General features: G+C 39.6%; 3 protein-coding genes across 9 annotated transcripts in view; 1 reads left to right on the top strand and 2 right to left on the bottom strand.

The window, feature by feature from the left end:
* Positions 1-1,745: 1,745 nt before the first annotated feature.
* LOC101165146 (protein NATD1) lies at positions 1,746-2,822 on the bottom strand. Its single transcript, XM_004071152.5, has 3 exons — positions 2,593-2,822; positions 2,067-2,185; positions 1,746-2,002 (listed from the first exon to the last, which is right to left on the bottom strand). Exons 1-3 carry the CDS (start codon positions 2,741-2,743, stop codon positions 1,871-1,873), a joined length of 402 nt encoding a protein of 133 aa, XP_004071200.1. The 5' UTR covers positions 2,744-2,822; the 3' UTR covers positions 1,746-1,870.
* An 898-nt stretch (positions 2,823-3,720) lies between these two features.
* Positions 3,721-12,304, bottom strand: LOC101160164 (dehydrogenase/reductase SDR family member 7C-B). 5 transcript variants are annotated; one of them, XM_023957316.2, is made up of 9 exons: positions 12,164-12,304; positions 9,767-9,995; positions 8,334-8,409; positions 5,343-5,520; positions 5,156-5,268; positions 4,861-5,071; positions 4,704-4,796; positions 4,483-4,629; positions 3,721-4,413 (listed from the first exon to the last, which is right to left on the bottom strand). In XM_023957316.2, exons 2-9 carry the CDS (start codon positions 9,844-9,846, stop codon positions 4,208-4,210), a joined length of 1,104 nt encoding a protein of 367 aa, XP_023813084.1. In that variant the 5' UTR covers positions 9,847-9,995; positions 12,164-12,304; the 3' UTR covers positions 3,721-4,207. The 5 variants fall into 5 exon arrangements, with proteins under 5 accessions (XP_023813084.1, XP_023813082.1, XP_023813083.1 ...); XM_023957314.2 differs by lacking the exon at positions 8,334-8,409 and having other exon boundaries at positions 5,343-5,555; XM_023957315.2 differs by lacking the exon at positions 8,334-8,409 and having other exon boundaries at positions 5,343-5,555; positions 12,152-12,292.
* The window catches only part of LOC101160410 (myosin phosphatase Rho-interacting protein), a 20,361-nt gene continuing 17,669 nt past the window's right edge, over positions 10,889-13,580 (top strand). For 2 of the 3 annotated variants that reach the window (XM_004071213.4, XM_078951897.1), the window contains exon 1: positions 12,193-12,438. In XM_004071213.4, the coding sequence (XP_004071261.2) occupies positions 12,193-12,438 (246 nt within the window). Of the gene's footprint in view, positions 10,966-12,192; positions 12,439-13,580 lie in introns of those variants that run through there. The other variant, XM_078951898.1, reaches the window with a different exon arrangement.

Raw genomic sequence — 13,580 nt, 5'->3', positions numbered from 1 at the left:
GGATTTCCTGTCTTATGGATTTGTGCTCCAAGCTAAGTTTCCTGCACACATTTTGCTGGGTTTTCTAGGTTAGAAGCTGACATGTTGCTGCAAATAGGCAAAAATCTGAATCTCATGTGAATTTAGTGGCATGGGCAGCTCAAGGGGAAAATATTTCGGGGCCCATAAGCGATAAAAATAGGTTTGATGGTAACTCTGGCAGTGGGACGTTACAGGTGGAGTCCCGGACAAACCCCCAACCTTGGTGCCCAGTCAAAGCACATTGGGCCGTTCATGGACTGTTCGTTAAAAGTTTTGATTGAATATTCTTTACCTGCATCCAAGCGATTCAATGACATCACAAGAAATGGCCCCACTTACATCATGCAAACGAAAAAAGAAAACACGCTAGCAAGCCAAAACACTGGAGAGACCAACCGGCTAAAAAAAAGCTAGCAAACCAAACAAGAACAAACTTCATTGAGCTCTTGGTGTTTTTAACATATTTTTGCATTTTTCTGATGATGGTGGACTTAGTTCAAGAAAAGTTCTGAATATTTCATCATTTAAGTCGTTTGTGAATCGGGAGCAGATGAAAAAATGCATCATAATTGCAATGTATAAAATGAATCTGGATCTTAACTGTACGGAAGGATAGCTACGATATTGGTCGCCATTTTTGTTGCACTGCTAATGTCAGTTTGGTGGTGGGAGGGGCTGTAAGCTAGCAGGAGAGAGTGAAAACAGAGAGCTCTCAGCAACAGCGGGGGGAAGCGGGTTGCTCCGGATCAACGGTCCCGCCCACAATTTAGAGGTGAGTTTGTAATGAACCACTGCCGCTCCTTAGAAACTATGACTGAATCCGGATTTCCTCCCTACCTGTGGCTCCTCCCTATTCCTCCAGTTGTTTTGGGGCATTTGGAGATGTAGTGGTTTACAAACATGTTTTTTTGGGGTAGCCATACCCCGATAAAAGAGCTGGGTCTCCCTCCACTGGTACTCCACACTGTGGCGTGGAAGAGAAATGCATTTCTTCACCTGGGCGTGCCCATAACCACAGAAGTTTACATTTAAACGTTAGTATGACTTTTTTGATTTTGCACTACTATCGATGCCGTTGAGTGGTAGTAACTCGCCGCTTGGACGGCTAAATGTAGGGACAGGGAGAAGCCGGAGGTTGTGGTGGAGGGATCTGGATTCAGCTTAGTGCTAGAAAACATGACAGGTTTTTATTTTAGAAGTGGTGTAACGGGGAGAAATTTTCTATCCATTATTGACTCTGTGTTTTCTCAGGATGGAGCCAGGAAGGACATATAGGGAAAACAATAGAAGTCCTAAAATAGAGCCCTGTGGAACCCCTACTAACATTGAAGGCATGACGACAAAAGATAAAAAACACATCTGCTGTTAAACCAGTTGGGTTTGGCTTGGCGTGTAGCTGGAAAAAATATGCATTGATTTGTGTATTTGTACTTCCTATTTTTGTTTTTTTAAAAACGTTTGAGATACTTCATCACCAAAACAAACCAATATATTCTTTTTTTAAATCAAGTTCCCTGTAAGACTTCTCAAAATGTACACTGGGTTTAGCTGATTACTTTGTTCATCGCCGTGTAACTCAGGTTCAACTTCCTTTTTATCTGTTTTTTAATTATTTAATATTTTATCTGAGTGACGCTGACACATTACCTTTACTAACAATTATTTAACAAATCCACATTAAAGCTAACATAAAGAATACTCCAGCATTAAACATCCACAAAATCTTTATTTGAAAAATAATTTATTAGTTTTTTTTTTTTTTATAAAAATCACTATAAAATCATCTTATTTATTTATTTTTACAATTAAATAAAGAAATTCTGACAGAAAGTGTTAAAGTAAGTTCAGTTCAGCTTTGAAACGTATCAGCGATGACTCGGTCCTTGTAAAGCTCTCTGGGATGCTCCTGCAGGTATTTCTTGATGTACCAGCAGGAGATCCGAGCCTTCAGGTCTTCCCTCACCAGGAAGTCCATGGCAGCCTGCAGGAAAAGCACGGATGTGTTTCTGTTGGCCGGCTTCCACCTGAACGCCTGAGGGGCTCACCTGCGACAGCAGAGCGGCAGCACCTTGGCCTCTGATGCTCTCAGGCACGTAGGTGGACATCAGGTCCACCTCCTTCTCCCCGGTGAACTTGTAGTGCAGCACGGCGACCTCATCAGGGTCTGAGGGTCAAAGTTCAGGTCAGACAGGTTCATCTGGGTTCCTAAAACGTCCAAAATAACACATGTTGGGTCTAATGTCCGGATATTTTTGGGTGCCGAATGATGAGTGGGTTTGTCTTTATGCTCTATGGATGCGTGTCATTAACGTGCGCGCGCATGCAGGACTACAGATCAGCAATTCCGCATAAAATGCAGGTTTTTACATGGAGTTTTGCGGCACGGTCCATTCTCTGGATGTTATATTATTTTTAGTTAATTATATTTAAATAATAAAACAGTTTAGATAGCGTGTATATTTTTTATTTAGTGTATCGTTAAAAAATAAATTAATGTCCGAAAAGTTCGTTCCAGCAGGCCGCAGCCGACCCCGGACTCTCGTAGGAAATTGTCCCCGGCATTGGTTTTACCTGTCCCGCTGCTTGGTATGAGGGTGAATCGGTGGGCGTGCGGGTCATGCTGCACCTGAAACCTGCTGCTGCTGAAACAACGGGAGGTTACCTGACAGGACCTCACCTGGTGAGGTAAAGTACAGAGTCTGGAGGTTATTTTAAAGGCCATTTCGGCAATAGGAATGTATGCGATATGCAAGTGTTTCCTAGTGTGTCCTCTAGGGGGCGACAAACACGAAGAAACAGCAGGTGACGTGATACGGAGAACACACTGGGCCAAACTTAATTAAAGTAAATAAAATACTTATTTACTTGTGTTAATAATAATATTATTAGTATTAGTAGTAGTAGTAGTAGTACTAGTAAATATTTTACACCACGTTTATTACACCAATGTAATAAATGTTTTCTTACATGATATGGTTCCAGAATTTTGTATAAAGTAATCATCATAAAGAATCAACAAAAATTTCCTTGAAACTTATTAAATAATCTTAGAACATATATAAACACATGTATAACTGACATAAATAGAAAATGTTGCCTGATAAAATCAATTGTTCTCTATTCAATTAAGAAAATTCAGATTAAATCTTAAGTTTTTTTGCTTTAGTCTTTTTTATTCTTGGAAGCATCAACAAATAAAAATTTTATACATGGTTGTTTATTTAAATATTGAATATTAAAATTTCTAAAAAAAAAAAAAAAAAGTAAACCTGAACAAATAAATAAATAAAAACAGATAAAAACATGTTTTCAGATTCAAATACCTTTTTACATCATGCCAATGACTGTAAATAATGGATGTTCTTTGGAAAACAATCTGTCAACTGAAAGTTGATGCAGGCTTTACTTTCTAGGGGATAAATTAAGTTGAATAGCAGGTTCAACATCATTTAGACAATTATGTTTGTAATTTGAATTATTTAAAGAGTTTAAAAAATAAGATGAAATGCTCAGAATTTTATTGAGCACAGTGGGGAAATATTTGCTACTGGCCTTTTTTACATTTCAGACTTCACAAACCTCTTCTAGCATAAAGCAAAATGATTCTAAAGTTATCTATACTATAATTTACCTGCAAAATGAAAAAAATTCTAGAAATGTACTTTTAAAGAAAATCTACATGTGAAAATAACAGCAAAATACTTTTGACAAATGTTTATTTTTGTGTTTCCTTATTGAATTTAGAAGATACACACTTAAATGCAAAGTTTTAAAAGTCCTTACATTAGAACTGAAAGCTGCTTCTTTATTTGGATCCAAATGCAGGACACCACACACACGGGATAAACCAACAAATCACAGCAATTCATAAATGCAAAATCTAAACACAAAGTTCAAAACCGAAAAACCAGAAATATGAGTTCCAGCAAAATCAGGCGTACCTCAGAAAAGCAAACAAACCTGAAGATCTGGTGCAAAACAAAGGAAATCTGGATGATTTAATTATATGTAGACATAAACAAATAAGACGAGTAAATGGAAAAAGGCTAACTTACACCCTAATGTGGAATTAAGCTTAATCCTGATAAATGTTTGAAGAAAACAAGTCTGAACTTTTCAAAAGACTACTTTTCCGACTTTGCAGCGTGTTTATCTGCAGCACTGATCATCAGCAGCAGCAGCAGCTTCACGTCTGTTCAGAAGCAGCAGAGTTGTTCACTCCCGCTGCCATCACGGAGAAGAAAACGCCGGGGAAAAAGGAGCGGGCGTAAACGGCCAGCTTGGGCAGGGAAGGCGCCATCAGGACCTCCTTCTTCTTGTTACTCAACGTCTTCATAATCTCCGCCGTCGCCTCGTCCGGAGAAACACCAAGAGGCTTTTTGGTGAACAGCGCTGCAGAGAGAAGCAGCACTGAAGATCTGTTTGTGTGGGTTCTGCCTGGTTTTCTGGGACTGTACTCACGGGACATGAAGGATTTGGGGGGTTTGGTGTTGGAGGAAGACCGGCCGATGAACGTGTGGTTAATGGTGCTCACTGAGATGCCGTACTCCTCCACCTCTGCTCTCAGACAATCGAAGAAAGCCTGAACTGCGTGTTTGGAGGCTGCGTCTGGAAGACAGTCCAAAGTGACTCTTTGGACTTCCTGACCCGGGCCGGACCAAAACCTCGTGATCCACACTCACATGCCGTCCGAAAAGGGACCGCTAGCTTTCCTTGGATGCTGTTGACCAGGATCAGGTGACCGCTTCTCCTGGAGATCATGGAGGGCAGCACACCTGCAACAGAAACACTGTCACTTATCTCTGCCCCCTATCAGCATCACCTGCTCCAGTCGCCCACCTTTAGCCAACGTGATGGGCCCAAAGTAGTTGTTGTCCATGAGGAGTTTGTCCGTCTCGAGAGTCAGGGTCTGCGCAGGAGCTTTGACCTTCATGCTGCTGTTGAAAATGAGGATGTCCAGGCAGCCGTAACACTCCAGAACCTCGGAGACGGCCTCTGCCGTGCCGTCCACGTCCCCAAAGTCCAGCAGCACCAGCTTAGGGGGAAACGTCTGAGCAAAGCGTTAGTTACTTTGATGACCGTCTCTGGAAGCTGGATTGTCAGATTGATAGATGTCTCAGTGAAATATACTGACGAGCGTGGGATCAGAACCATCCGTCAAGTCATCCGCAAGTTCTTCAAGCTTCTCCCAGCTTTTCCCACAAAGGATCAGCCTGGCGCCTCCTCGGTGAAACACGCCTGCACATTCTTTGGAAAAAACGCACACGGACTGACATCCAGAGACGACGCTAAAAGAATCTGCTCCTGAAACTACAACCTACCTTTCCCCAGTTCCGACAAAGCGTTCGTTATGATCACCACTTTGTTGCGCACAGATGTTTTGGACAGCAGAGCGAGAACCGCCCCGTAGAGGTAGAAGAACCCGGCGGTCAGCACCACCACACATGGCACCAGGAAGGCACTGGTGGCCCATGCGAGGTTCATGTCCTGCTGGGTGATCTGAAGATGTTTGGCGTCATTAAAAAGACGCAGCACTGAAGAGATGATAATGTTAGTGAAATGTGTGTTTCTGGTGGTGTTTTCTTAGCAGGTCCTGCCACACACAAGAACTGGATGCGTATCCAGTGAAGGTATGCATCGTACACTCTTTGTCATCATTCCCTTATTTGTGATATGTTCACTTCATCTCAGCATAAATTGCTCTGTAAAAACACCGCCAAACACTAGATGGTGCCGTAAGTTCTTTTGTTGTAGCAGGAGCTGTTGCGACATGCTAATTCTAAAGCAGCAGACATAGGTAGTACTGGGATTGGTACCAAAATCTGGTGCAGATTTGGTACCAACGTACTTGCTACTACTGGTATTAGGGATGCCACAGTTCTAAGTTTAAGAGGGAATCACATGTTAAACTATTAAACCAAATTGTGGGGAAAAAGAATCGTTGCATCGCTACTACACACCAGTGTGTTTACGTTGGAAGTGTCAAACAGTTGTGCTAAATATAAATATATTATTTATATTTATATATTTATATTATAATACATATAAATATATATTATTTCTTCTTTTGTTAAATCACACCACGCTGAAAGGTTTTTCTTCATTGTTACTCCCTTATTTGCAAATTTAAAAAAAGATTTTCTCATATTTTTAGCCCTTTGTAGTTATTTTGTAATACACAAATCATATATCCAACAAAAACAAATAACCCTTGTGCTATCTTAGATGACCCCCCCCTTCCATTGACGTGTTCTACCTACCATGACACAGGTGGATAAAGGTGGAAAGATTTCATGTAATCCATGGACACCAGTGAAGATCACAAATCATTGAAGAAAAAAGGTTCAGAGCTCTGTCTAGTGGGTCTAAATGACCTAACTCCCAATGTCAAAGTGCCTAGGATAGCACAAGGGATAACCGTGACCCAATAATCGAGGTTTGAACTGAATTGTGCTTAAGTGAATTCTTGCATCCTATGCGTGCCAGGGAGGAGCTTCTTTTTTTTAATTTGTTTTTTACATTTTCGCTTGTCTGCCACCTACTATTGGTAGAGGCTCTGTGGTGCAAATCCTGCAGGTCTTTTCTCCAGCCTTTTTCTTTCACGCCTCTGTTCCTGCAAATGTTCGTGTTGGTGTCATAAAACGAAATTATCAACTTGTCCTCCGTGATCATGTTTGCAACAGTTGGCACTTCCTTGTTTTGAAAAGGACGCCACCGACACGTCACTATCAAATTCAAGTCCCTGATGGATCACAGTCCAGCTTTAGCGTCAAGAAGTTCAACCGGTTGAACTTTCAGCATGCGATCAATGAATGTGTGATTTGTACGCAGAGTCCGCGAGAGGGACAGGTGAATGCCAGCGTTCTGAAAACAGGAGCCTGAAATTCAGCTTGGCACGCGTTTACAAAGACTTTTCGATGTATGCGGCCGCTGAAACGCGAGTCCACGATGGGAACCTAGCTTTAGGTGTAAAAATGCCGATTTCTCAATCACTTATTTTGTAATCAGCTTTGCTGCACAATTCCAGCCAATCTTTTCACCTTTCCTGGAATTGTGAGCAGGTGCATATAAGAATGGGTGAGGCTGTGAGGTTGGGCGGAGTTTCGGTCAAAATGGTTAAGTCAAAGTTTGTCTGTATGTCACATCAACACGCTGCAGTAAACAACAGAGAATTTGAATAAGCGGTAAAGGGATGACCTGGATACAGCAACGCCACCTCCAACGTTCATTTGCAGAACTTTAGAGACCCTCCTCTCTTTGCAGTGAGATTCTAATTTTGTCTTAAGATTGATTTGAAACTAACATTTAGGTGTTAAATGTTGCTACAGGAGCTCAGTGTTGATCTTTAGCTCACCAAAATAAAAGCAGTTTCTTTTCCGTGTTTACTCAGAAACCTAAGGCTGACGTTCAGTTTGGGGTTCTTGTTCCTAAATTTTTGTCTTGACACCCGGATAAACAGAAAACTCAGGATTCTGGTGACCCGCCCATTCAACATGGTCACATTAATGATGGTGAGTCAACAGAGTTACACGTTAAAGTGGGTTTGAGGGAAGGGACACTGTTGTTAAAGGAGAACTGATAGTTTTGTTGATGCAGATGGGATGGAAAACATCATCTAGACCAGTGTTTTTCAACCAGTGTGCCGCGGCACACTAGTGTGCCGTGGGAGATGGTCAAGTGCGCCGTGGAGAAATTGCCCATATTAACTGATCTAAAAATATTTTCCATCTCCAGGAAATCAGCTCTTTGTTCATCCAAACAGGCCCTGATAAAACACTGAGTAGTTAGGAATATAAAAGATCTTAAAATTACTTTTTCTTTGTGTTTATTTAATTCTATTAAAGACATTTTGATAAGAATCACGGTACCGCGATATCGCTGCAGCTATAACTGTGTAAGGAAAAGTCCCGCCCCTTTAACTGTCTCCGCCAATCATTCTTGAAGGCTTAATCACACATTATCAGCCTGACCAATCAGAAGTGGTTAAAATATTCACTTCCTTGTTCTTAATTCTGCTGATAAAGTTGCTCAGTTCTAACAGAAATACCAGCTAGAGCTCGTCTTTAGCTGGTGGTTCATCTCTTAGAAAAAAAAAACAGCCGCAACTTCCTGCTTTTTCTGCCACAATTATCACAAAAATCCACGTGAGATTGCGCGGGGGGGGGGGCTGTCGATCAATACAGACCATGAATTTCTGCTTCTTTTTTTTTGGATGCTGGTGTGCTGCGGGATTTTTGTCAGGGTTAAAGTTTGCCGTGGCTCAAAAAAGGTTGAAAAACACTGATCTAGATTAATGAATATGTGCTTCATACCCAGTGGCCCTCCGCCTTTGACATATTGGAATCCATCTCAACCTCTACACCCATTTTTCTAACTATGAATGTGGATCTGGAAAAAAGTAAAGAAATAATATACGACCATATTTTTACACCAGTTTTATGCAAGTCAGAACAAAATGATCAATAACAAAGAACTACGTTGGAATCTAATCATTACTTTAACATGTTTGCTCATTTTTAGGCACGTCAAATTTACTGTTCGACGCATTGACGCCAACAATGAAACAACATTGAGACAATGAGACAAAAATGAGACATCTAGAAAACCAAACAACAATGAAGTAGCGAGACAACAACCAGGAGACAGTGAGACATAAAACGACACAGCAATGAGACAACAACACAACAATATGACGATACCCACACAGCAAAATAACAATGTTACAATTAAACAATAATGACGCAACAACCAGAAAACAGTCAGACAACAATGAGACAACTAGAACACAACAAGACAGTGATGAAATAACAAGACAACAACCAGAGACTCACAAAGACACAAAAATTCACAAAGACAGATTTGAGTGCACAATGAGAATCAACACAGGCTCAGTTGGCTGCGTGCAGGACAGGCGCATGAGAAACCAGGCTTCGATACCCATTGGGAACAATGAGCTTCATCCAGTGTAGGTCTTTGGGCAAGACCCTCCATGCTACTGCCTAACTATGCAGCCACAAATCAGGGTCCCCCTGTGCCGGCCCCTAGCCCGGAGGCAATACAGGGTTGTGTCAGGACAGGCACCTGGCATATGCGTCTCTGTCAAACAGCCTGTGTGAATCAGTGAAAGCTGATTGGCTGTGGCGACCTATGAAGAGATGTGCTGAAAGGTGAACAATGAGAATCAACACAGATCAGCAACTAATAGAGCAAAATGTGTTGAGTTCGCCGTTTCCGCAAAGCGGTTGGGAATCCAAAGTCAAGCTTTTGGCTCAAGTTTACCAACTTCAGGAAGAAGTTTCTAAATATAAACTGCACTGAAATAGAAGCAGCTCTCCGTGTCTCAGAGACAAGAGATTCCACTTCATGATCTGGAAATAAAAGTTCTTCCTTCTCTGTGTGGAGAATTAACTCAACTCAACTCAACTTTATTTATAAAGCACTTTAAACAGAACAAGGTTCACCAAAGTGCTGAACAATACAAAAATTAATAAAAGCACATGAAAATATAAAGCATAAAACACATAAAATAGGTCCGGATTCCAACTCAGTTAAAAGCCAAAGTGAAAAAAAAAAAATGTCTGAATTTTCTGAATTGACTGAATTAAGTCAACTCAGAATTATTTTTGCCCTTCATTTTTTGCCCTTTCAAAGATTTGCTAAAAAATGACAGAGAACAGGTCATTACGGACTGATCAAGTCATTCCACCCGAACGTTACAAGAGTTAAATTAGCAGCCACCACTTACTGCTTTCCCAGCTTCTGCAGGTTTTGCTTCGATCCGCCTCCTGAGGACCTGAGGCTGCTGGGCTCGGCACAGCAGGACATTGGGTCGACCCGCTGCAGCAATACTCTGGGATTTGAGCTCTTTTAATAGCAGCACAGCTGAGGTGGTTATTTTCCACGTATGTTGTCAACATGGAATGCCCTGGGAGACAAGCTTGGAGGAGAAAGGGCTTCCATTGGCTCCAGGGCAGCTGTGTTGGAGTAGAAATAAGTTCCTGAGGTTAGTCTTAAAACTACACTTGGAGTAACAAATAAAATAAACTATTTACATTTTTAATTTTGATCACAGAATGAGAGGAGAAAGAGTTACATTTCATTTAATGTGTCCTTATGTCTGGAAAACCCATGCACACAAGCGAATAGCTGCCCATGCACGTTGTTGATCAAATCAATATCAAACATTCAACATGGTGTTAATTTAATTTAAAAAAAAACTTCCACAAATCTTAATAAATTCCAAAATTTTTATTTATTTTGGAAGAAAACTTAAATTCAGAAACAAAAGTCGTGTCTTGGGCATAAATAGAAAAAATTAAAAGCATTTTTCACTAAGTTTTTAAACCCAGCCTACAGCGCCCCCTTGAGGGCAGTGAGGAGATCGATATTTTGACTATATTGACTGTCCCCACAACCACGGCTGGATGAAGCTCGTCTGCTGGACTTTTATATATGTAGTTGTAGATTTAGATAAGTTAATTCTTCTCTAAGAGTTCTGGTAAATCGCCTGTCCGTCCTGGGGGAGGATCCCTCCTTCATGTGGGCACCCCTGAGGTTTCTTCGTTTTTTCCGGAATCCGTTTTTTTTGGGAGTTTTTCCTTACCGCGAAGGGGGGTCTAAGGGCAGGGATGCCAGTATAGCTTAGTCAGTTTGTTAGTTCATTTTAGTATTCTTCTATTGAACTCTTTGTATTCGTGATCCTTTTGATTTCATGTTTTACTTCGAAGCCCATCGAGACGACTGTTGTTGTGATTTTGGGCTATACAAATAAAATTGAATTGAATTGAATTGAATTGAATATTTGACAGATATTAAAACATCCATTTGTATGGCTGCATGGTCATGTCGTCATGGCAACGAGGAGCATCTCTGTGAGCTTTTAATGATCTTGTTTTCTGGTCACAGCCAATCGCCCAGGAGATCCAGAAGGAAACGGACCTGCAGGTTATGGATTTTTTTTTTGAATGCAGTGTTAGAAAATACGTAATTTTAAATTCATTCATAGGAAGTGGAGACGGGGCTGATCAAAGTCGTGCAGGTGGGACCCGCCCTGATAAGTGACGGACAGGTTTGAATTTTGGGGTCAGAAAAGTCGGAACCCCAATGGAATAGAGACAACAACCGATTAGAACCGCCAGAAAAGAAAGTTAATAAAACAAATATTTGGGGGAAATAGTCATAAAACCTGTGCCTTTAAAAGTCGTAATTTTACAAAGAATAATTAATGTTGTTTTTTTTTAAATATTCCATGAAAAAAAAGTTTCACAATGTTTTTTACTGCTCAAGCAGATAGTTCATCCTGATATGAAAAGTCTGAAAATCCTTAGAAAATTAAGACTAATTCTCATTCATTTACTTTTTTTATTTTATAAGTGTATTCTGGGAAATTTTTAACGTTATTCTCGTAAATTGTTGATTTTTTTTCTATTATTGTATGACTTCTCATATGTTTGTTTATTTATTTTAAGGGTGGTCCTAATACTCCTAGTAATAGATTTTAAGTGACCTTAAAATACATTTACAGCCAATGCAGAATGGAAGTCATTATTTAGTGTTACATTTTCATTTTACATTTTATGGATTTAAATGTATAAAAATCTGTTCTTCTACACTACATTTTTCTTTTTAAAATCTGGATCAACATGTAACGTTTGTATGATCTAAGTCAAAGAAACAACTTTAATAAAATGATTACTTTCCTCGTATGAAATCAGTAAAATAAATTTGACTCTTCCTCCCGAGGAAACACTTCAGTGGAACTCTTCATCCTGCTGACAGAAGCTCTGCCTCTTTTATTTCGAAGGTCCTTACAGGAAATGCATTCGCTAATGTTTTTTTTTAAACCAGATCAAATAAATTTATAGGGAATATACACCAACAACAAATCATTTTTATATAATAAAAACCCTATGTTGATCGAATTTAATAATTCAATCATTTCCAGTTCATACCAAACGTTTTCTTAAAAGCTTAAGCTTTAAAAATGAAAGCTTTCACGTAATTATTACCTTTAAAAGACCGTTTTTAAAATACCATTAGACAAGTTAGTGTTGAATGATTACATTTTTTTTCTCTCGTTTTATGACCATATTATTTGTCACAAACATGGTTTTATTTCGAAAGCTCTAACCGGATGTCGTACTTCACTGCGTTACGTCAGACAACGTGACCATGACGACAGGCGTCCTCGGTTTGACAGATGTTCCTTCGGGATCCGCCGCTCACTCGATGCGGAGCGGCAGAGCAGCGGAGCGGCTGAAGGTTGGAGTTTTCACCGCGAAGCAGCGAGCCATGGCCGGGGGGAAGACTTCCGGTTCCTGCAGCAGGTTCCAGGCCAACATCTTCAACAGAAACAAATGTCAGAACTGCTTCAAGGCGCGCGAGCTGCATCTGCAGAATGAGCTGGAAATGGAGCGCGTGAGTCGTGACCGTTCAACCGACCGAACCGACCGCGACCCTCGCGAAAAAGGGAGCCAAAAACGGTCCCTTCGGCGGAGCCAGTCCTTTGAACCCAAACTTTAGCGGGTTCTCGGGGTGGGAGCCGGTTCTTCTTAAGGTTCTGCTACTTTTTTAGAACTTATGGAGGAATTTAACCCAGAAGTCGACCGCAGTTCGAGCTCGCTCCTCCTGGCATACGCGTTTTATTTTGAAAAGTTTTTGGAACAGATTAAAACAGATTAAAGAATTTCCTCCCTGAAAATTTCATTTTAATTTGTAAAAACGTGAACAATGCTTTTATTGTTATCTAAAAAAATCTATTTTCATAAATTTTTCTTAACAAAGTTTATATATATAATTATAATAATATAACATTTTAAGTTTGAGACGAAAATTTTAAAATCAAACTTTAAGTTTAAAAAAAAAAATTAAAAGTCAAGGAAATTTACCAAAATATATTTGTTTATATTGTTATTGTAACGTAAAGATTATTAAACACAATTTATGTCTACTGTGATGTAAATCACGATTTAAATGAAGATAATTAGGTTAATTCAAAACAAGGATATGTACATTATTTTAATTTAAATTCGAGTTATTATAGCTTTTTTTTCATAATCCCACTGTGGATTATTTTTGTTTTATGGATCAGAAATAATAAGTTTTGGCTTCGGTTTTTACTGTTCCCTTGAGAATTATTAACGTCCACTTTGCAATTGTGTACTTTGATTTAAAGTTTAGTTATATAAACATATAGAGATATAAACACGTTTTGTGTGTCTATAGGTTATTTTTCAGTTTTCATGTTTGTTTAAATTATGTTTAAGGCTTTCAGTGACTTTGAAAACAACATCAATCATTGTTTTTAATAATTCTTAGCCCATTTTCAGTGAAATATTTGACATTTTTAGCTTTGTGCAGAAGCTGCCTTAGAATAGTTTTTGGTTAATTTATTGAATATTTAATAGTAATGTTTAAATTATTTAGCCTTTCATGCAGACTCTTTCTAAATAAATGAATTTCCTGCAGTCATAACCCTGATTTTAATTTTTTACTGCAGCGTATTCCACTACATTTCAGCAGTTTGAGCATTTTTCACATTTGTAACATTTAGTCTGATC

The sequence above is a fragment of the Oryzias latipes genome, chromosome 8 (assembly GCF_053564925.1).
Source record: "Oryzias latipes strain Hd-rR chromosome 8, Olatipes_Hd-rR_3.1".
Taxonomy (NCBI): Eukaryota; Metazoa; Chordata; class Actinopteri; order Beloniformes; family Adrianichthyidae; genus Oryzias; species Oryzias latipes.
This window is presented reverse-complemented; position numbering and strand designations above follow the sequence as displayed.

What these genes read in the sequence shown, in the direction of transcription:
- LOC101165146 (XM_004071152.5), bottom strand. Translation starts at nt 2,743, where the DNA reads ATGGCCTTTAAAATAACCTCCAGACTCTGTACTTTACCTCACCAGGTG. An exon ending in CATACCAAGCAGCGGGACAG is followed by an intron (nt 2,186 to 2,592) that starts GTAAAACCAATG and finishes TTTGACCCTCAG; the next exon opens with ACCCTGATGAGGTCGCCGTG. An exon ending in CTGCCGCTCTGCTGTCGCAG is followed by an intron (nt 2,003 to 2,066) that starts GTGAGCCCCTCA and finishes CTTTTCCTGCAG; the next exon opens with GCTGCCATGGACTTCCTGGT.
- LOC101160164 (XM_023957314.2), bottom strand. Translation starts at nt 9,938, where the DNA reads ATGTTGACAACATACGTGGAAAATAACCACCTCAGCTGTGCTGCTATT. An exon ending in CTGCAGAAGCTGGGAAAGCA is followed by an intron (nt 5,556 to 9,766) that starts GTAAGTGGTGGC and finishes TCATCTCTTCAG; the next exon opens with TGCTGCGTCTTTTTAATGAC. An exon ending in GGTCCCTTTTCGGACGGCAT is followed by an intron (nt 4,630 to 4,703) that starts GTGAGTGTGGAT and finishes ACTGTCTTCCAG; the next exon opens with ACGCAGCCTCCAAACACGCA.